The sequence below is a fragment of the Protobothrops mucrosquamatus genome, unplaced genomic scaffold (assembly GCF_001527695.2).
Source record: "Protobothrops mucrosquamatus isolate PMUCROS unplaced genomic scaffold, P.Mucros_1.0 scaffold61, whole genome shotgun sequence".
In the NCBI taxonomy this organism is placed as follows: Eukaryota; Metazoa; Chordata; class Lepidosauria; order Squamata; family Viperidae; genus Protobothrops; species Protobothrops mucrosquamatus.
In genome coordinates, this window is record NW_015386440.1 from 1,571,935 (window position 1) to 1,594,614 (window position 22,680).

Consider the following 22,680-nt stretch of genomic DNA (forward strand, 5'->3'; position numbering starts at 1 on the left):
CCTTGGACTACAATGCCAAAATTTCATTTATTTGTAATTAGAAATAAATATTTCACAATATATAATTACATATTGTTTTTGTGATTAATCACTATGCTTTAATTATGTTCAATTTGTAACAATGAAAATACATCCTGCATATCAGATATTTACATTACGATTCATAACAGTAGCAAAATTACAGTTATGAAGTAGCAACGAAAATAATTTTATGCTTGGGGGTCACCACAACATGAGGAACTGTATTAAAGAGTCGCGGCATTAGGAAGATTGAGAACCACTGCTCTAAAAGGTTTGCCATCACTTTTTCTAGTGCATCTTCTGAATCCTAAGTTGAAATTAAGTTGGCTTCATATTTATAGTTTGCTATAGTTTGTTTCCAGAAAGATCTGGAATTCATTTAATAATGAAAGTGTTGCTCAAGTACTTTATAGTTTGACTATTTGAGTGCAGTTTCTGCAATAAAAACTGGGAAGAATAACTCTTAAAAGTTCTATTTTAACATTCATTTATGGTTACTATATGACAAAAACACCATAATGAGTTTGACATATCTATAAAGGGAAGTTAGGAACTATTAGGTTCATAATTGTGCCTGGAATTTATTCTGTTTCATCAACATCTTGACAGCCACCCAACTTAATGCAATTTCTCACAAACAAAAAATTCACTCACTCACTCATTCATTCATTCATTCATTCATTCATTCATTCACTCTTTCATTCATTCAACTTCTATAATGATCTATATGAATCAATGACTTTAGGCAGCCTACAAGTCCAGAAGTATAAAACACTTTTTAAAAACAATAAAAAGCATTTTGAAATCAGTAAAAACAAGAAAGAACAGAATAATAATGATGTAATAAAAAAATCAGACCCTCCACACCTTAGATGTATGCTTTGTCCTTATATTTTCATATTTACCACTTCACCACAACATTAGAGGTTCCTTCACATATTCTGTCTCTAGTGTGAAATATATCATCATCTGCTAGCAATGTCTCTTTGGATTCTCTGTAGGACAAATGGGACAGAATTTGCACAAAAGAATTAATGGATGCAAGTTTAACCTCAGGACTCAAAATAAGGACAAAGTAATATCAGGACATTTTAACCTCCATTACAGGTTACAATATAGCAGTGTGGATTTATTTGAACACGGTGTCAAAACAATATGCCATCAAAAATCCACAAAGATGCCATTTTGATGTCAAATGAAAAATTGTCAGCACAACTCAATGGAGATACTTCTCTGAAGAAAAAAAAAAAAGACAAAGTAGTATCAATTAAAACCTATAGCATTACAATGTTGCCAATTTCCCCCCAAAAGACATTTGATGTGTTCAATGGAATTTCTTTCTCTTTTTTTCATTTATTTTTATTTGCTACTAAAAACACTAATTATACTACTTAGAACAATTGGAGGTTTAATAGCATCCACTAGAAAAGTTATTAAAGCTGAAATCCAAATCAACCTTATTCAATAGCTCCTATGTTGCTTTATTAAGGAGATTTGTTTTGTTTCGTTATTTGTTCCTTCATTAAGAGCATAAGTCTTGCTCTGCTACAAAGATGGAGATCTATTTTCTTGCTGAGGCCCTCATTTACTGTATTGAAACCTGTCAACATCTGCATTTTAGCAGTAGCCAAGACTAAAGCTAAACTGGGAATGGAAAAACTATTATTCTTATTTAGTAAGCTACAATAAGAGACATCTTTCTTCGCAAAGCTTTGCATCCTTTGTTTATTGGTTGAATAGTTTTTATGCCTTCTATATTGTAATGTTGTGCTATTACAGTGCATGTGTTTTTCATAATAAATGTGTGCCACTCTGGGAACTTTTGTAGTTGAAGGGCAATTTAGTTCTTTTAAAAAATTAATGATCTCTTGTTCAATGAAAGTTATTGCTTTAATTTTTTAAACTTCCCTAGCATGTTCTTTCCCAGGAAAATCCACTCAGATATACATGGAGAACCACAAAAAGGATGGATCTCCTACGCTATTGTTTGATAGTCCACGCAGGCCTTAGCTTATTTATTGATGATGATCCATACAGATGTGCTGAACAGACAGGAACAAAGAGAGTAGCACTCCTTTTTTTGCTCCTTTGTCTCAAATTATTATTGTTTGAATAATTTATTCAAATCTCTCACAGCAAATTGCCATTCTAGCAGCATGACAAAATGAAAGCATGTATGAGAGTATGAAAAACTTTTTACCTTGTCAATCAAAGCATTTTCTGGTATATCCAGTAAGTTGTACACCTTTTTATCAACTTTGGTGCTGTTGTTGTTCTTATTGAGGCTAGGAGTATTTAAAGTCAGATCTTAATCTAGGCAGGATCTTTTAATGACCAGAACAGTTTCAATGTTTGTTTGCTAGGGTCTTTAAAAAAATGGTCATGTATCATATAAGGAAGTATTTATTATATTTATATTGTAGTTTTCCTCCAAAACCTCAGTGGAAAAACTGTTCTCCCTCATTCCATCCCAGTTTATTTACGACCATAGATACATTAGGCTGAAAGACAGAAATTGCCCCAATTTTGTTCCCCAAACTAATGGCTAATAAGAGATCTGTAGATATGTTAATGGAATTGAGATCCAACTCTACATCCACTGAATATCACTGATCCTTATCAATAAATAGTAGAATTGCAAGTGTTTTGCAATTGCCTACGACTATACAGCTAGTCCTTGACTTACAACAGTTCATTTAGTGACTGTTTGAAGTTATAACAGCACTGAAAAAAATGACTTATGACCGTTTTTCACACTTAGGATTGTTGCAACATCCTGATGATCACCTGATCAAAATTTGTATGGTTGGCAACTGGCATGTATTTATGACGTTTGCAGTGTCCTGGGGTCATGTGATCCCCTTTTGCAACCCTCTGATAAGCAAAATCAATGGAGAAGCCAGATGCACTTAGCAACCTTGTTATTAATTTAACAACTTAACAACTGCAATGATTCATTTAACAACTGTGGCAAGAAAGGTCGTAAATGGATCAAAACTCACTTAACAAATGTCTCACTTAGTAAGAGAAATCTTGGGCTCAATTGTGGTTGTAAGTTGAGGACTACCTGTATAAGATTTTGTATGTTTACATTCAGAATCCTCTGACTCGGATCCAATTATCTAATATCACTGCACTATTCTCCACTTTGTGAACTTTCCTTGGTGTTGAAAGAAATATGGAAGACGTTTTCTGCCTTTCTGTTTTTAATCCATTTGGAACTCTTTTGTAATTGGAAGTATCAGTAGTCTAATTAATTAATTAGGATCACTAATATATTTTGTTATCCAAGTAATCAGTATAATAATAACATCTATTATAGATTGACAGTTTTGTTATTATTTTAAATCAATCTTTTTAAAATAAAAATCTAAATTTAACCACCACAACACTTTGAGAAAAAGTTACTTTTAAAAAAAAAAGCAAAATATGTTCCTCAAGGTTGAATATTTTTATTCAACTAATATTGTTATTATTCCATGTTTATTGTGGGATCCTAAAATAATTGTTCATTTCTCATTCTTTGTCATAAAGAAAAGAATTCCCCTGAAGACTGTTCCCAGTGTGAACTCTGACAAGCTAATAAGGAAGAATGATGGAAGCAATAAAAAGGAATCTGGGGTGCATTCCTTTGATTTACTGTTATAAAATGATGGGCCTGTAACAACATTAACTTGTGTTCCTGAACATTTGGGATATGAGCCAGACTAATCTTTCCTTTAATTGTAAACCATCCAAATAATCAGGTTGAAACTTAATGACATCTTAACAGCATCTTTTAATCTGGAAAGAATGGTGTGTTTTTAATTCACTATGATGTAATACATTAAAATTGGTGTGAAATGTATGACAAATTGTGGCCACCAAAGGGGGAAGTGAATGTTTTCAGCTTAAAGGAAGGACAAGCTCTATAGAATTAGCATAATTTTTCTTTCAGTGATACTCGCTTTCCAAAAATGCAGATGAATTTGCTCTGAAAGAACAATCAAGGTGAGTGAAAACTACCCAAAGCAGCTGACTTTATGTTTTCAGAAAGCTGATGTGTTTCCTAGGTTTTAAAGCTATCCTTTACATGGAAATTTGTCCATTGTGTGCATTTCAGTGGTTTATATATAACGTGAAAATAACTTTTCTGTCATATTAAGTTGATCCATGAATTTAAGTACAATAAGAAAGTAGGGGCATCAAGGGATATATATTCTAAGTAGTCATCTTGGAATATCTGAGCTAATAAACAGGACTTTTTTATGTATCCTGTATAATGAAAGTAAATATATACTGGGGAATAACATGCAAAATAGAAATTAGATTTGCAAGTGAAATTCTCAGCATTCAAGAAGCTGTCCTTGTTAGAGAAACTAACTTTGCATGCATAATCAGTTTGAGCTAAAACATTTAGTTTGTGCATAATTTAATTCAAATGCTTATTCAACATGTGACATTTTTACTGTGAATTTGCAGCCTTGGGTTGCCCTTAAAACTCAATGCTGCTAGCTGATCAAATTAAAAACAGCATAAGTAAATTCAACAAAGACATTGCTCTTATCTGTCAATTAGTCATTTATTTTTTGTTTTGTTGTGAAAGTTGCAGCCTTTCACACATTTTGAATTCCTTGTTCCAATGAAAACACAAGTTATAAAATTTTAGAATGGTCCAGAAAATAACTTTAAACAAAACTGAATATCTAAAGATACAGTATTTAGGTGGAAGGACTAAACAACATTTAGAAAGAGCTAATTAAGTCTCAGCATCAAATCTTATTTGTCAATGTTTGTACCTTTTTGTACAACTCTAATGACTCAGTCCAGCGATAAGAGATCATTTAAATATTTTATTTGGCAGGAACATAATTCAAAACAATAAAATATAACTGATCAATTCAAAACAGCAAAATATAAGTGATCAATGTGATCTAGTTTTATATATCCTTAAAACTGTATAGCTTATGTAGCAGTAAAGGTATGATGACAAAGATGAAGAAGAATGGAGAGACATCATATTGCAAGAAAAAGTGCTTGTTTTTATTATCACCTTTTTTCAATTGTTTTCTGTTTCTATCAAGGATATTTTGAGATAATTAAAATAATAGGCAATTGCAACACTGTAACTTACTACTGTACTCCACTGTAGGGCTAAATCCATGTATCTGAAGGGTTTTGAAGAGCTACTTCAGCAGTTTTGCTAAATTCATATAAACCAACTGAATGCAGTTGAATAAAAGAAATTGCAATAAATATTTAGATGAATGAAAAAGCCTTCCATTATATGGAAGAAAGCAGTGGGTTAACCTTGCTGTACATTTGCCTAACTTATTTTATCCTGCTAAGCAATGACAAGAGAGATTCAATTTAACATAATACATAAGTTTCTCTCAACTTTGCCAACCATGCATTCTGTGACTGGATATATTGGCAGCAACCTTTTTAAAATTCACTGTAAATAGCCTGTGTTTCTCTATCATTTCTACCTGTAGATAAAGGATACATCATAACTTTTTTCTTTGCATGAATTGAACTCTTCAAATGAGTGCGGAGCATATAATTAACACAAGTTAAAATGATTTTTGTTTACTAGTGGTAGGACTCAAGAACCTATTTATAGATATACCTTGCTTAATGACCAGTCACTTAGCAATTGTTTGAAGTTATGATGGACACGTCCCCCAAAGTTACAACCCAGTTCCAGAGTTCTCATGGCTACACACCACCATTCCTAGAGTAACATGATCGTATTTCAGGCACTTCACAACCAAGATATCTTTATAGTCAGTTGCAGCATTCCATAGTCATGTGACTGTGATTTATAATGTTTTTGCATGGAGTGTTCACTAATGACCACTACAAAAAATGCAAAACAGAACCCAATAACTTGGGTACCCTGGCCTATAATTACCATGAATTACAATGGAAATCCCAGGCTCCATTATGGTTACTTGTATTACATCCACATATTAGAGTTAAAGACTTCTGTGCTGCTGGAGAGATTACATATAGATTCATACTCCCCCTTTTCCTCCTCTTGCTGTGCATTAATCTCAGTTTTATGTAAACAGATTTCACTGAAAAGAATTATTTGCTGGATTTGTATTTGTTTGCTAAGTTTTGTATTGTACCTGTAATATTAATGCTTGTTTGGCTTTATTGGAAGGATTCTTTTTGTTTTGTTTTCCTTCTTCTCAATCCAATAATTTTCTCCCCCAAAGCTTTAGTCATTCCTGCTCAGTAACTTGTCAGTATCCACTTTATCACCCTGACATCTCTTTGTTCTGCAACTTTAGTGCATGACATCATAGTGAGATACTGCTTAATGATCTGACTCTCTAAACGGTCATTGCTTTGAATTCTAGTTACAGAAAATATGTGACAGATCTGGCCTAGTTGAGCTTTGCTTACGCTGCTCTTTTCAGGACCAGGCAGGGGTTTGCACATGTCAGTCGCACTCACGAAACTGCTGAAGCTGCATTTTAGTAATGTGCATTTGGCAGACATCAAACAAAAAGGTGAATCTGGTGCAAGTTGCCCCATCACTAAGACGGTGAATCTGGCCTCAACTCACAAAGTTTAGCCATTAAAGCATTTGATTTTATTGAATATTTTTTTTTTTACAAAGAGTAAGAAATAGAGGAAGAAAATTTAATTGTCCCAGAATTAAACATGGATTCAGGAATGTGGTTACACTAGACCGGGGTAGGGAACCTTGGCTGTTTTATGACTTGTGGACTTCAATTCCCAGAATTCCTGAGTCAGCATGGCTGGTTCAGGAATTCTGGGTACTAAAGTCCAGTAAAAATAAGAAAACTTTTGGTCCCCAAATTTCAGAAACATATTAATCCAATTGAAATTGTTCTTATAGTGCTTTAACTCCCCTGGGTAGTCAGTCACCGCTGTTCTTAGAGGGTAGGGCAGAAATTCCCTTCCCTCTCTCCTCCCAGGGGGAAAAAGTACTTCGGGCAGCTTTTACAGGAAAAGAAAAATACTTAAGATCTTAAAGAGAAGATCAGATCTCACCCAGTTTCATTCACGTTGCTTTAAAAGTGCTTGATGGTAAGTTTGACTTCGGCTGTCAGCAGTTTCGTGACGAGCCATATTGCTATGGCAGGTCTTTCCTCTGCCGGTTTGGAGGGCTGCCCCGGATCAAGCTGCCACCCTCCCGTGATCAAGCAGGGGTCCCCTTCTTGCTCATTGCCCCTACAGGGTGACCTTTGACCCTTTCCAGGGTCCCCCAGCAGAACAAAGTTGAATGCCGAAGACGGAGCTCGCCTTCCACCGTCCACAATGGCAAACCGGAAGTCCCTATCTTTCTATTCTTGTGACCTATATTAGGGAAGTACTCCTTTTATTAGCTTTTAGATAGAAATTCATCCAGGTTCATATTGTGTCCCTAAAGTTCTGATCAGATTCTGTGCTTTTTCTCCTTTGTGGCTATAGAAAGATGGACGAACATCTATGATTTATTAAAAAATAAATGTAAGAATAGTTTGTCATATAGCTAGAATATTGAAATTCTCTAACTGAGATATTAAGGTGTGCAACACGTGCCTTAAATATCAACCCCTAATACTTTAAAAAAGAAAAAAAATATACTGCTAAAGAAGAATATTTGTAGTTCAGGGTTGAAATGAGGGGTCCTTACTATCACTGATGATGTTACCTAGTTTGGGTAATCAAGCTTTTGCAAGTAAACAGCCATGGTCAGAGAACACCAAGGAGCCCTGAGAAAAATTATAGCTAGAGTGTCCAAATACAATGCATGAGCCAACCTCAGCTTTTTAACTATTTCTTCTCTCTGAGAATATAAGGCAAATCTTAAAGTTACATAGTTGTTCCTTGATGTCTGAGCTATCTGTTCATTCACTCAGGTGTGATGAAGGATTCCCAAAGTGGAAATAAAAGAAATAAAATTCATTTGCCATTTAATTGATGTAGAATGGGAAGGAGCATTATTATGTCCATTGCATCTAACAGATAAAAAAAAAAATCTTGGGTTTGCCTTGGCTGGTTCTCTTTTTCTTTACATGCTGGAGAAACAATTTAGGGGGCCCTTACAATATTTTTCTCACAGATTCTCAAAAACCTCAAAAATAAGAACCCAAGTTTCTTCTTTGTCATTAATATTATAAAAAGCGTAATATTTTGCCTATTGTTATGATGTGTTAAATAATTTTAGATCATCCAAAAATAATACTGCAAACCTGAAGATTGTTAACTGAAAAGTAATTCCACTGAATTTGATGGATTGTATTTCCAAAATAAGTGCACAGAGAACTGAGCTTTCATATCAAATCAAACTTTAGGAGAGGCCTTTAGGAGAGAAAGGGCCATATCTATTCTTGTAAGCATGATATGATGCCTGATAAATGTTCTGAGAGATTCACATGTTGAAATGTATCACATGCCTATTAACCTTTTAATGTTAAACTGATAAGTTCAAACTACTTGTCAGAAGCAGACCTAAGTATGAAGTTCTTGACAAGGAAACATATTTTAATAGTGTCATCTGCAAATTACATTGACAAAACCCATTGAAATGAAATTCAGAAATCTGCAGAGTATCTGAAATGAGTAACATTTAACTGTCACAGGGAGATCTCATTAAAAGATGTTTGCCTTTCTTTAAAAACCTTTAATGCAGTCTTCACATGCCCACATGCCTTAAATGCATATAGTAATAGTTCCTGTTTTGTTGGGGAAATTTTATTTGGATTTGCCAATTGATAATTTCTTCTGTATATACAGCATGATTTGTGTCCATGCCTGTGAGCCTTCTGAATACCAGCTGGTAAGAGCCCAGTTGAGTTTTTGACCTGATGCAAGGATTCTTGTTACATTCTTATGGATTAGATGAACTGAAGAAGGTTTAGAAGATGCATATTTGTTTTAAGTTGTATTTACATTAAGAAGGATTTCTTTCACCAGAGTCTAAGCATTTGTGGTAAAATAACAAGACATAAACATAGTACTGATTTTTTTCCCATGAGGTTTCAAAAATCTATCCATAATATATTTCTTATTACAGTAGCAATATAGTAATATGTGTATTCCTTATCCAAAGTTTTGTTTAAAATTGTGCCTGATATGGCATGTATATTTTAAGTTGTGGTAAGAAATAGAATTAACTATAACATTCTTATTATAAGTACTAATTTTTACTAGAAAAAGAAAATGTTAGGATTTGAAGAAAGAACTTATCAGTTATGTTTTCATGTCTTATTTTGTAACAGATCAGCTCCAAGCAATCATGACCGGATACAACGATTAAGGCAAGAATTTCAACAAGCCAAGCAAGATGAGGATGTGGAAGACAGGAGGCGTACTTACAGCTTTGAACAACCATGGGTACGTGCTCATTTAGTATACTATATGAGTAGAGCAAACAGTAAAGTCCCAAGGAAACTATATTAGATTAAGTCAAATATAGACAGCTATTTTGCCTGTCAATAGTAGTTTTGGAGGGTTTCAGGACAGAGGTGTTTTGGTCCTACCTGGAAATTTTTGCATGCAAGCAGAATTATTCCTCCATAGTGTTATAGCCCACTCTTTGATTTGCTTAAGGTATTATCTTCAGTTCCTACTGGAAATTGATTCCATGTCTTGAATGACCTTTTAACATATGACTTTTTGCCTTTCCATCTGTGGTGCAACATTCCTAATTTTGTTTTGGGTTATGCTCTGCCATCTGTCCCTTCTGTAAAAGGATATTGTCTGGCCTGTTGGAAACCATTCCTGGGTCACACAATTGATGCTGACTAACTTATCTGCCCTTTAAAGAATGTCTCTAGGGGATTTCTGCTGGCGACATTGACAAGAACATAATTCTTTGCTTGTATAAACTGTATAGATTTAAATAAAACATGGTAGCATTCAAGATACTTCTACTGGTTTACTTGGATGCATTTTAAACCATGAAGTACAAGTGTGTGTGTGTGTGTGTGTGTGCGCGTATGTGTGAGATACTGGCAGAAATAACATACACTGAATGGCACTACTACTAAATAGCTGCCATAATATACAGGAACTTCTGTATAGAATATGGGCTAGATTCGGAAGATCCCACAGAAGATCATGGAGAATAGGAAAGCTAAGATCCTGTGGGACTTCCAGATTGAGAAAGACAGGCAGGTACTGGCCAATCAACCAGACTATGATGGCAGACAAGGACCAGAAGAGAGTGGTGATGATAGATGTGGCAGTCCAAGTGACATCAACATCAGAAAAAAGGAGTATGGGAAGCTGGAGAAGTGCTAGGAGGAATGAGAGAGGATATGGAAAATAAAGGCCAAAGTGGTCCCAGTAGTGGTAGGAACACTTTGGGCTACGACTACTAAGCTGGGAGAGTAGCTCCAACAGATCCCAGGAACAACATCAGAGCTCTCCCTCCAGAAGAGTGCAGTGATAGGAACAGCTAAGATCCTGCACAAAACCGTCCGCTCCAAGGGCCCTGTAGAGGACCCGAGATTGAAAAGGATGTATACCACCCATAAGGAGGAGTATATAGGTATGTAGGTCTAAATATATATGAGAGAAAAAAATATGTCAAAATTTGCAGTTTGATTTTCGCCAACCAGCCAGAAGTGATGTTTGAAAAGGCTTTGTTCTCCAAACCATTGACTCGTGAATAAAATACCTATTTATTTATTTTACTTTACTTATATAATTTTGCCTCTTGAGTACAAAAAGACGCCTTATTTTTTTTTAAAAAAATAGTTTTCATTCAGTGCAGAGGTGAAAGAATCAGGTTTTGAACCTCTTGAGATTAAAATTAATCTCACTATTAAGAGAGAAGATGTTACTGTTGTAACTATCCCAAATCATCTGTAACCACCCAAAATAGGTATATATGTTTACACCTATGTAACAAAACCAGCCCTGGAAAGAAGTTTTGACATTACAAAAAGAATCATCAGCATGATGCAGATTTATGCAGAACAGACTCTGCTCCTTGCAGCTTCAAGTCTTATCCTCTATGGCCTCAGCAATGTTTTCAGTTGAAGAAGGATGCTTTTTGGTAACCTAAATTTTATTTCTGTGGCAGTTGACATTGCTTAGATATCCTAAATGAAACGAGATATACTTAATTACACTGCGGTTATGCTGTCAACTTGCTAACCCTAAGATATCTGAGTTTGCAGAAAGACCTATCAGCATATAATCCTGTAGAAGCTTATAGTAACCGGGAAAGCTATGCCATAAACATATCTTCTGTTTGTGTGCCTTACATAAAATCTGAATATTATTTCAAATTTTCATTTAAGTGTTACTTTGGACTTCTCTTTTCCTCTTCCTCCTGGATTGTTTTCAAATTTAGCATTAGAAGTGTAGGGAACCAACGGACTCTTACACAAACCTGCTTAAATCAGTTCCTTAAATCAAACTTAAGTAAAAGAGATACAAGCTTCCTTTTAAAGTTATGTTATAAAATATCCTATGTTCTTCATAAATGTAATGAAATTTAATTAAATATCCATACATATGCTATTTTAATGGGTAAGCTATTTTGCTGTTGGCATTGTTAGATACAGAAAGGAAATTCAGTAATTTTTAAAAAATATTTTCGGAAGATCTTCTGAATGAGTCCCAAATTTGATTGTTAGGGATCTTGGGAAACTATCTGAGATAAATGGAGGACTTGAAACCATTACTACTGTAGGTCATGGGCCAAATGTTGTCTATCCAAATATGACTAGTACCCATAGCAATTTAGACAGGCAACCTAGATATGCTTTATAAGCAATGAGGTGAATGGAGAATTATTTCGATGACAGGTTGATTACCTCTGGAACAGAATAATTTCCTGAACTGTGGGTCAGAAGACTGACCTTTTTTTTCTCTTTTTTCAACTCACAAACAATGGGGAGTTATCCCCCTCTGGAGTAATAATGCAATGAGCTTAAAGTGTCTGAAATTGTGCTTAATATATTTATATTTATCCTGAGCTTTGGTGATTCTTGGCTCTGGGCTGTACATGTACCCTTATGTACAGACACATTAATTTAGCAGAGGCCATGTGTACTTTAGGATTAATTTTCTCCCTCCTGTGTATTCTAATCTAGGTAAGATCACGATACTTGGAAGGGATAAAGCAATGATCTCATTTCTTTTGAGATCACAGAATGTAGCTTCAGCACTGAGGAATTAAAAACCCATCTCTTAAGCAGCATATGTGACTTTAGACTGTTAGTTTAAAATTATAAAAGTGCTTCCTTCAAAATGCACCTAGCAAATTCCTAATAACAAAACACAAAAATGGGAGTGGGGTACCTACATAGATGGAATTGGATATTTTAACTATAATCTTAACTACTTTTTTTACTTTATAACTTGGGTTACAGTCTGGCTATTGGAGAAAAAAAAATCACCTGCACAAGACCTGCTATCAAAGCGGATATATAACTTGATGGAATTAGAGAATGGCACCAGGTTCTCTTTACAGTGAGAAAGGGTATACAAGGCTTAGGACATAAAGCTTTACAGAAATAAATTTACATACATAAATTTACATACATAAATTCTATATAGAAAAATCCTCTGATTCTTGAGGGAAGCTAAAGGAAGCTAACTTCCATTTGTAAAATAGCAAGGCCTCTCTGTCACTCTTCCGCAGTTTTAAGATGGAGATTTAGAGCTGAATTCTAACACCAAAACAATTTTTGCTGCCTAAGCCATATTTCCCAGACTCTGTTGTTTGATTATAATGATCCTATTCAGAACATAGAGGGCAAGCATTGATTATAAACTAGGTTTAAGGGTTCAATACAATCATGATTCTCTTAATACAGTGTCTTGTGTCCATAGTGGAAATAATTTCACATGTGCCAGAAAGGAGAAATATCCCTTCTGGATATTACTGAATTACAACTCTTGTTAATTTTCTCCATTGGCCATGACAAATGATCATGCTAAGAGTTATACTCAAGTATTAAGAATCCTGGTTCTCCACCTTTGGTTTATACTATAGCATATCTCTAATAACATCATTGAACGAGGAAGTCGGTGTTGTATTATGTTTTCTATGTGAGGGTTTTTTTCCTGTGCTTTTGAGTCTGGGTTGATTCCTTATGACTGCCTGGACAAGTCCCTGCAAATTCATGGGCAAGATTTCAAAAGTGGTTTGTGATTGCCTTCTTCCCAGGTCTGTGAGAAAGTGACTGACCAAAGTCACAAGGCTGGCTTTGTATCTCAAGTAGAACTAGAATTCGTGGTCTCCCGATTTCTAGCCTAGTAGCTTAACTGTTACACTAAATTGTTTCTCTCTGTGTGTGCATTAGATCCATTCACTTTCAAGATCAGTGCTAATATTTCCTAGAGTAAAATACTCAGCAATTGTTTTAACTATCTATCAGCCCCCCTACAGGCCAGGAGATTCCAGGAATACTATGTTATTGGGGAAGAATATCAGAATCTTGAAAGTTCAAGTTTCTTCCTGTTTCATCTTATACTAAACAAAATAAAAACAGGGTTCTTTAGAATTTCTTTTTCACACTTGCTCCATTTTTTAGATTGTATAATCTCCTTTTCAAGTCTCTCTAGCAGATAATTTCTCCCTCCCATTTTTAAAAGCTCTTTCATGCTTTTCTGACGGTCACCTCAAAATTCCTTAAACTATTCACACATGCACTTTATCATCTATCTGTCATTCATTCATGTATATGTATATATGTATATGTACATGTTCAAAACATTAAATAGAATTAGAATAGAATAGAGCTGGAAGGGACCTTGAAGGTCTTCTAGTCTAGCCCCCTGCTCAAGCAGGAGAACCTATACTATTTCAGACAAGTGATTGTCTAGCCTCTTAAAAATCTCCAGTGATGGAGCACCCAAGCTGTTCCACTGGTTAATCGTCCTCACTGTTAGGAAGTTTCTCCTCACTGTTAGGAAGTTTCTCCTTAATTCCAGATTGCTTCTCTCTTTGGTCAGTTTCCAACTATTGTTTCTTGTCCTGCCCTCTGGTGCTTTGGAGAATAGTTTGATGCCCTCTTCTTTGTGTTAGCCCCTCAAATATTGGAATACTGCTATCATGTTGCCCCTATTTCTTCTTTTCTTTAGATTAGGCAAACCAAGTCCTGCAGCTGTTCTTCATGTGTTTTAGTCTCCAGGCCTTTGATCATCTTAGTTGCTCTTCTCTGAACTTTTTCCAAAGTCTCAACATCTTTTTTGTAGTATGGTGACCAAAACTGGTTGCAGTATTCCAGGTGTGGTCTTACTAGGGTTTTATAAAGCGGTTCTAATACTTCGCGTAATGTTTATTCTATGCCTCTATTTATACAATCCAGGATTGTATTAGCTTTTTTGGCTGCTGCTGCACACTGCTGGCAAATAGTCAAGTGATCATCCACTAGGACTCCAAGGTCCCTCTCACAGTTACTGTTTTTGAGCCAGGTCTTGCCTAATCTGTAGTTAAACCTTTGATTTTTCCTGCCTAAATGTAAAACTTTGCTTTTCTCCACATTAAAATTCATTTTGTTGGATAGGGCCCATAGTTCAAGTTTGTCAAGATCTTTTTGGATCCTGAGCTTGTTTTCTGGAGTGTTGGCTATTCCTGCCAGTTTAGTGTCATCTGCAAATTTGATGAGTTCCCCTTCAATTCCCTCATCTAAGTCATTTGAATATATTAAAGAGTACTGGACCTAAGACGGAGCCTTGTGGTACCCCACTGCTTGCTTCTCTCCATGTGATGTAGTACCATGGAGGACTATTTGCTGAGTACAGTTTGTCAGCCAGCTACAGATCCATCTAGTGGTGATGTTGTCTATCCCACCTTTTTACAGCTTACTAAGCAGCAGTTTGTGGTCTACTTTGTCAAATAGGTTTGATAAAGAAAAGTAGGCAATGTCTTAAAGTGCATTAAGTGGCCTGCCCTCCTGTCCCCAAATCCTCCATGTAAATAGTCATTTGTGTTCTAGAAGTGAAATTCAAATTCAAATCAACATTAACTGATATTTCCTTCTCAACAATACTTTCTAAAGCTGGGAGGGGAAGAACATTATTTGAAGCTTCTGTCCCTTATTGAGACACATTGATTTGTATTGATTCCGTATGTCAAATAACCTCACACAACCGTAGGCACTCTCCAGAATTGTGTGAACTCTAGAATTTTCAGCAGTGATCATTATAAGGAATTTTGGGGTGATGAAGTCCACATTTTGGAAGAATACCCAGGTTAGACAAGGTTGACAGACGTTTCGATTAAAATTGAGGTGAGAAACCTGCTCTGATGCTTTTACTAACTAGCCATATACAAGTCTAATATGTCCACAGACTTGAACACACACTTTTTTGGTCCTGCCAAAGAACTACAAGCAGTTAGCTATATCAAAGGGTTTATTTGAGTATATTTCATTTAGATTTACCAGGACAAGTGCTGTTCAATATCCTATTAAACCTTCTGAAGATACTACACTTTCTTTCCTAACCATTGCCATGTTGGGCGTCCTCTTGCCATAGAGTATCCTGAGGGCCAGAAAATTTGTGTTCTAAATTATATTGAGTATTCTACGATATGTAATTATTACTCTTGTTAATTTACAAGTAAAACAAAACAAAATGTGCTACTTTAAGGATGACACTGCGAAGATATATTTTAGAGGAACTATTCCAAAAATTGATCCCTCTGCTCGTAAGAAATCCTAATTTTGTTAATGTCTTTTTGTCATTGATAGAATTTATCCATATGCACATGTGACATCTTAAAGATTAATAGAACCACTGTGACATCAGCCTTCATAGTTTGCAGACCTTTTCATAAAATGCAATCTGAATTCCATTTACAGCATTTTCTAGCTCCAAATTACACTGATTGAACACAGGTTTTTTATATTTCTTTTGCAAATAATTAATAAAGGGATATAGCTCTATTTCAATAATATCTTTCTGAAAATCTTGAATGTTTTTGCTATTTTAATCTTATATTCCCTTTGCATAATGCAAGAAACATTTTATTGTAACTTTTTATTTCCTTATCATATTTAGAGAAATTGTATTTCATAATATATTACATTATATTTCATATTGCAGGAAGTATTAGCCTAATGTTGAGATTTTAAAAGCAAATCCCTTAAATGATTTATATATTAGGATGTCAGTATTCCTATCTAGCATCATTTTCTCCTGTGCTTTCATCAAGAAAAGTTCAAATGATACATACACTGAAGTTTCATTATTAAAGATATAAGCTTATATATATTTGGATAAAATATATTTATAACAGCTTTGATTATTTGATTTAAAAGATCAACAGTTATGATACATCTCCACATAGACAAGGGCAAATCCCCTGCAATTAACCGGGTTAAGACAGAGCCAGCTTTATTTGATAGCTTTAAAGAATTATGATAATTGTACTTCACCTTGTACTGCCCTGTTTGTACAGGTGTTAAGTTGTTTGGAAGTTATACTCTGAGCACACAATTTGTACAGGGAACTATATTTTACCATATAATGAAAAGGCTAGTTTTGATATTTGTGATAAATATCAGGCTTAATCATTGTATGTAGATATGATATAAAATGAATATAAATAGTGTTCCTAAGATGTACTGAAAATGCATTTAGAAAATCACCGGTTTGGGTATATTGGTTCATTTTGCATATAGAGTTCCATGTCAGCTATGAAGCCAATTTTCAAATCTACTAGGAATTAAATACAGATAAGATTGTGATCTTCGTGTTATTTTTCTTGCCTAGAATTTATCTTCTTACTTGCCACTTTGTGCCATGAAAGCCCTGTTGAGATTGCTTACACATTGTTGTTCATGGTCTTATTCTTATTTTTTCAACAAGGAAAAACATGATACAAACAAACAAAAAGAATTACATCTTTGACTAATGTTCTTTGGGAATTTAAGTTCCAGCCAAGAGCTTAAAGATTTATGCAAGCAACATTGCAAGATACAACTTTTTTTAATCTACAGTTGGTATAGCAAAAATATTTAGCTCCTGTAATTTTTGTTATTTTTGTGACTAGCTAAAGCTAATGATTTATTCTGACACCTTTTTTATATTATTAAAAATTGGTCAGAAGTATGATGGGCAATGGAGATCAATATCTAGATGCCATTGGTGACTTCCGGTTCAGGTACGCGGCGACGCCGGTCGTGTCTGGGGATTCGTCTCCAGCCCGGCCGGGTTTTCTTCGTTGGTGGGTCGAAAGTTGCCCTGGAGGGGCAACCACCGAGAAGGAGGCTTGCTGGCAACTGCATGAGAGCGGCAGCTTCTCCCGTGGCTCCAGCTATTTCCTTAGGGCCGATGGAGCAACGATCGTCCTTCAAGATGGCTGATCATCCTGCTGCACCAGCCGAAGTCACAATTACAACTAAGTGAGATTAGACCCACCGCAGAGGATCCGGGTGAGACCCCTTTAGTCCCTCTCTTTCCCTTACTTGGTTCTTTTTGCCTGAAAAAACTTGGGTTGGAACTATTTCCCCGTTTGAAAAGAGCGGCTTCTATACGTGTGGGAAGAGAGGCGTTGAAACTTTTTAAAGATTATAATCTATTTTCACTCAGTTTGGGATACAGAAAAAAAACATGCTTCTTTGAATTTTTTTTTAAGAGTTAACATTGGAAGAATATTTCTTTCTCCACTCTTTCCTTTAAAAGAGAGAAAAAAAGGGGGAAAAAGGGTGTCTGGAAAAGCTTTTTTTATTTACTGAGGACATCTAGTGGTGAAAAATTAATATTGCAGCTATTTCTTGGATAAAAACCTGACCTTCAAAATATCTTTGGAAGAGATAAGCTGGTGCAGCTGTGAGAACTGAGGGGGTGGACACTGTTTAAGAAAAGACTTTCTTTGACTACTTTTAAAATGGAGAACCTTCACTCTCATTTAAATTGCAAGCTTATACTGGAAAAGATTTATGAGGTTTCTGAAGAAATATGCGCTATAAGGAAAAGGATTACTACAGAACGAAAAGCTGATGCCACCTCAAACTCTCAAACTGATCTTCAGACTACATCTGTTTATGCTACAAACCAAAAGATACCAGAAGAGTAATTAAAGGAAATTAAAGAGGAACTTGTTACAATGAAAGAGATCACCACAGAACTAAGAATTAGAGATTCTTCTTCAAATTTTAAAAGTGATGTTTAGAATATGCCTGACTACTCTACAAACCAAAATACACCAAAAGATGACTTCATTGAGAATGCAGAGGAGCTCATTGCATCCTACAAGCATCTTATCTATATTTGTGAGGACCAGAAAAAACAAAGATGGAGATCTGAAATCCAGATGACAGGAAGCTCACTACTGCCTCAAACAACACTACAAGCAACAAAGAGAGATTTACCGGTCGGAAGGGAAGCGTTGTTGTGGAAACCTGCCTGGCAAAAAAAAAAAGCCTAGAATAAGACTGAAAAAAGAAATTTAAAATCATATATACTGGATATAAGGCATTTTAGAACTATGGACTGAGTGAAGGATTGGGTTTTTGAATGGAAATAAGAAAAAATGGGTGATTAATGTATGAAAAGTATTATATAATGGAATGAAGAAAAATGAAGAGATGTTTTAGATCGGGACTGAATCAATAATTAATGGAATGTGATTTTAATAAGATGATACGTTTGCTTTGATAATATGGATTATAGTAGATTTGATAATTAATTGGATGAAAATAGATTCTTACCTAAGGGACTCAAATGATTTAAGGTTGTCACTATCTTGTTAAAACAAAAAAAAAAAGTTGATGGATTGATAGATGAGCTATGTATATAGGATAGATTAATGTTTATTTTAACTGGGAGAGATTTGTGGAATAAATAAGATCTATGATGAAATTAAAGAATTAGGACATATTTAGAAGCGATACCTGAACTGATAATGTGTTTATTTGAAGTCAAATTTGATTATGGTTTTGTAATTGCATAAAGATTTAAAACAGGTTTAGGATTAATGAAAATTTAAGGTAGAAATAGTTTAAATATATAAGCCATTGGAGGGAAATAAAGAGGGAATATATGATGTATTGATGGAATTACTTATGTATGTTCTGTTTGTGGATTTCTAATTACCCCAGCCCCACGGTGTGTCTTGAGCACTTTGTATTAATTAAAAAACCAATAAAATTTTTTTTTTTTTTAAATATCTAGATGCCATTGGTGACACAAATATGTAAAATTTTTGATTTGGAATGCAAAAATTATAAAGAATATGAATTAACAAATAACCGGAAACAATGGAAAATAGATATGTTGTGTGTCTACAAAACTCATAGAAAGATAATAGATAAAAATGAAGATTGTCTAATCTTCCGTAGTAGAGTTGATGACTGCATGGAAGTAAACTTGTAGGATCTATTTTGAATGAAAATGTATGTCAGAAAGTATGAATTGGTATCACCTAGATTAATTTGAGTACAGTATATAGAAAAGTATAATTCTGAATATTGGTGATAGTTGCATGTTATGAAGCAGCAAATGAGAATAGAAGAAACATAAATCAGTTGGAAAAATTGTACTACATTCTGAATGAACATGATTAAGAATTTTTAAAAAATGAAAAATTGAAAACTATTTTTTAAGAGATAAGCTGTTTAGTGGTTCTCTTATACTTCAGGATTCTACAGATGCTAATCAGTAAGAGCGTAACAAGATTAAAAATAGAAGCATATGAATTAGAATGTCCCTGAATCAGGAAGCTTTTTCTAATGAATTAAAGTAACTAGTTAAACAGAGCTAGTTGTTTGTATGCTTATATCCAATATTTCTTCCCTTGTAGAATATATGTGCAATTGTCTTGACTCAGTACTGAATTGACCCTAAATCTGGTAGGATGCATTCTCAGATCACAAAATTGTCCCATCAAAGTGGCAACTACTTATTTTGAGTGAAACTGACTAGCATTGACATTAAGCCATTGTAACCAGGTTGGTGGCTTACCCTGTCCAGAGTCAGTGGGATTTCATTCTTATAGATAATATACATAAAATATCTCTTCCTAACAGGGATAAAGCTCTTATATTCATCTGAAAACATTGCTGAATAAAAAAAAGACTATTCAGGCATCCATATTTTAATAATAAGGGAGGAAATATCTTTTAAACATATTTTCAGTGCTAAACCTTTTTGGTCATGACAGCCTCAAATTTTTTTAAACCGACAGCTAAGGTTATGTTAATCTATAATAAGTGAATCTACTTCATAAATTTAAACTGAAGGTTTTATGGTTCAGATCAGTCTCTGACTTTGAAACAGTATGTGAAATGCTCTCAGTTTTTAATTGTTCATATTTTCCTCCAAGTGTCATAATTAACAAAGAAGCCAAAATACAGTTAAGCAAAAAAAAAAAAAAAGACATATTTTAAGAGGTTGTATGGGACAGGGAGGGAAATTCAGTATCAGCAACTTTGACTTATATCACCCTTTCCCAACATTATCCTCTGGGTGATCTTCGAACTACAAATAAACTACCCTAGTTTTTTCTTTTTGCAAGGAAATGCATTTGTTTCCTCTTCCTCATCTTTTACATTTTCTTTTGCTTTTCCCCTTTTCTCCAACCAGAGGCATACACAGAATCCAATAGCAAGAGGAGTGATGCAGAAGACCAGGGATGTACGTCATTAGGAAAGTTTGCATGCCCAAGAGGTTCAGTAGAGTAAAATTAAATGTATTTCCCCAGTTGATTGAAGCTTCTCTATTGCTCTAGAGAAACTTCAAAGAAGACCAGAAAAAATTCAGATGGCAGTAGTTATTTTAGCATTTAATATTTCATTTACAGAAGCCTGCATTTAAATGTATCCCAGAAAAAGAGACAATGTCATTAATGTAAATTCAAATCTTTCATAGATGATCACAGAATCAGGCCTTTACAAAGAGAGCCTTATTATAGTAAAGGTAAAAGGTAAAGGTTTCCCCTGTCCAGTCGTGTCCAACCCTAGGGGGTCGGTGCTCATCTCCATTTCTTAGCCAAGGTAGCCAGGGTTATCCGAAGACGCTTCCGTGGTCATGTGGCCAGCATAACTATTATGCTGAGGTGCACGGAACATTGTTACTTTCCCACCAAAGTGGTACCGATTTATCTACTTGAATTTGCATGCTTTTGAACTGCTATGTTGGCAGGAGCTGGGGGAACTAACAGGAGCTCACCCTGTCATGAGGTACTTGGGTCTTGAACTGTCAGTCTACCAGTCAACAAGCCCAGGGTCTTAACCGCTAGGCTACCACACCTGTTCTTATTTTCGTACTATTAACAATAATTGTTTTTCATTTCCTAGCCAAATTCAAAGACCTATTCACAGAGTGGCAGACATTCTGTATCAGTAGAAGTTCAGATGCAGAAGCAACGACAAGAGGAAAGAGAGAGTTTCCAGCAGGCTCAGAGGCAATACAGTTCATTACCCAGGTACGGCATGTATCAAAAACTCTTTAGCCAACTAATAACAATTTCTTTAGAAGGAAATACAGGCAGTCTTCAACTTACAACAGTTCATTTAGTGACAATTTAAAGTTACAGTGGCATTTAAAAAGTAACTTATGACCATTTTTCACTCTTACGATCATTGCAGCATTCCCATGGTCACCTGATCAAAATTCAGATGCTTGGCAACTGACTCGTATTTATGACGGTTGCAGTTTCTCTGGGTCATCTGATCGGCTTTTGTGTCCTTATGATAAGTAAAAGTCAATGGGGAAGCCAGATTCACTTAACAACAATATTACTAATTTAACAATGGCAATGATTCACTTAACAACTGTGGCAAGAAAGGTCAGAAAGTGGAGCAAAACTCACTTAACAGATGTTTCACTTAGCAAGATAAATTTTGGGCTCAATTGTGGTTGTAAGTCAAGAACTACCTGTAAACCATTATGTTGATATGCCTTCTTGGTTCAGAAGAACTTCTGTTGGGGCTAAACCTGATCTGGATTGAAATGAAGTTATGGGATAGAGCAAGACTGCAGTGCAATTAGAGAAGGAATGGGCCAAATTTTGGTGCTAGCAACTGTATTTGGAATTCTGAGATTTATGGGGGAGGCAATTTGCTTATTCAAAAAACCAATTTTTGGAATTGACATCTTGATACCATTTCAGCCGACCTTTCTTACCTTGTGAGGAGCCTTCTACAGATATTCTAATGAACATATATATATATAGCTAGGAGAAGAACTCAAGCCATTCTACAAACAGCCATGCATGTTCACCTCATTTTATAAAACCTCCCTGTCCATTAATTTTATTCTAGGTGAACCCCTGAAACAAATTAAGGTTGGTTTTATAAAAAGGGAGCCAGGCTACTCAGATATATAATATTCACTTGTGTGCAGTATTTCTGAACCAATCTGACAAAATTTGCTTAGAATATACCGGGAGAGGAAGCTGATTTTCTTGCAGCTTCATTCTACTCAGCCTAGTATTCTCCTGTTAAACTGAACTACAGTTCCAATTGTATGAAATCAGCATGACTTGGTCTATGAGATAAAAGGAAGTCGTAGTATAACATATCTGAAGGTACCTGGTTCAGGAAAAAGCTATAGGTCATGGAAAAGTCTAAAGTCCAAAATGCATAAGGCCTTGTACAATTCAAGTAATTAAGAGAAAATAAGTATTAATTTGACAATACTTGTAGCAGTAATAGCCACTTTCTTCTATTGCTGATAACATTTTGGATGTTAGCACAGATGTGTATCATAAAAATATGATACACATACATTCACATTGTATGGGAA

The 22,680-nt window shown here is 35.0% G+C and overlaps 1 protein-coding gene across 1 annotated transcript in view; it reads left to right on the forward strand.

Annotated features, from left to right (window-relative positions):
- The window catches only part of PARD3 (par-3 family cell polarity regulator), a 315,093-nt gene that overhangs the window by 286,422 nt on the left and 5,991 nt on the right, over positions 1 to 22,680 (forward strand). Inside the window, exons 20-21 of the mRNA XM_029283357.1 lie at positions 9,243 to 9,357; positions 21,231 to 21,358. Coding sequence (XP_029139190.1) covers positions 9,243 to 9,357; positions 21,231 to 21,358 — 243 coding nt within the window. The remainder of the gene's footprint in view (positions 1 to 9,242; positions 9,358 to 21,230; positions 21,359 to 22,680) is intronic.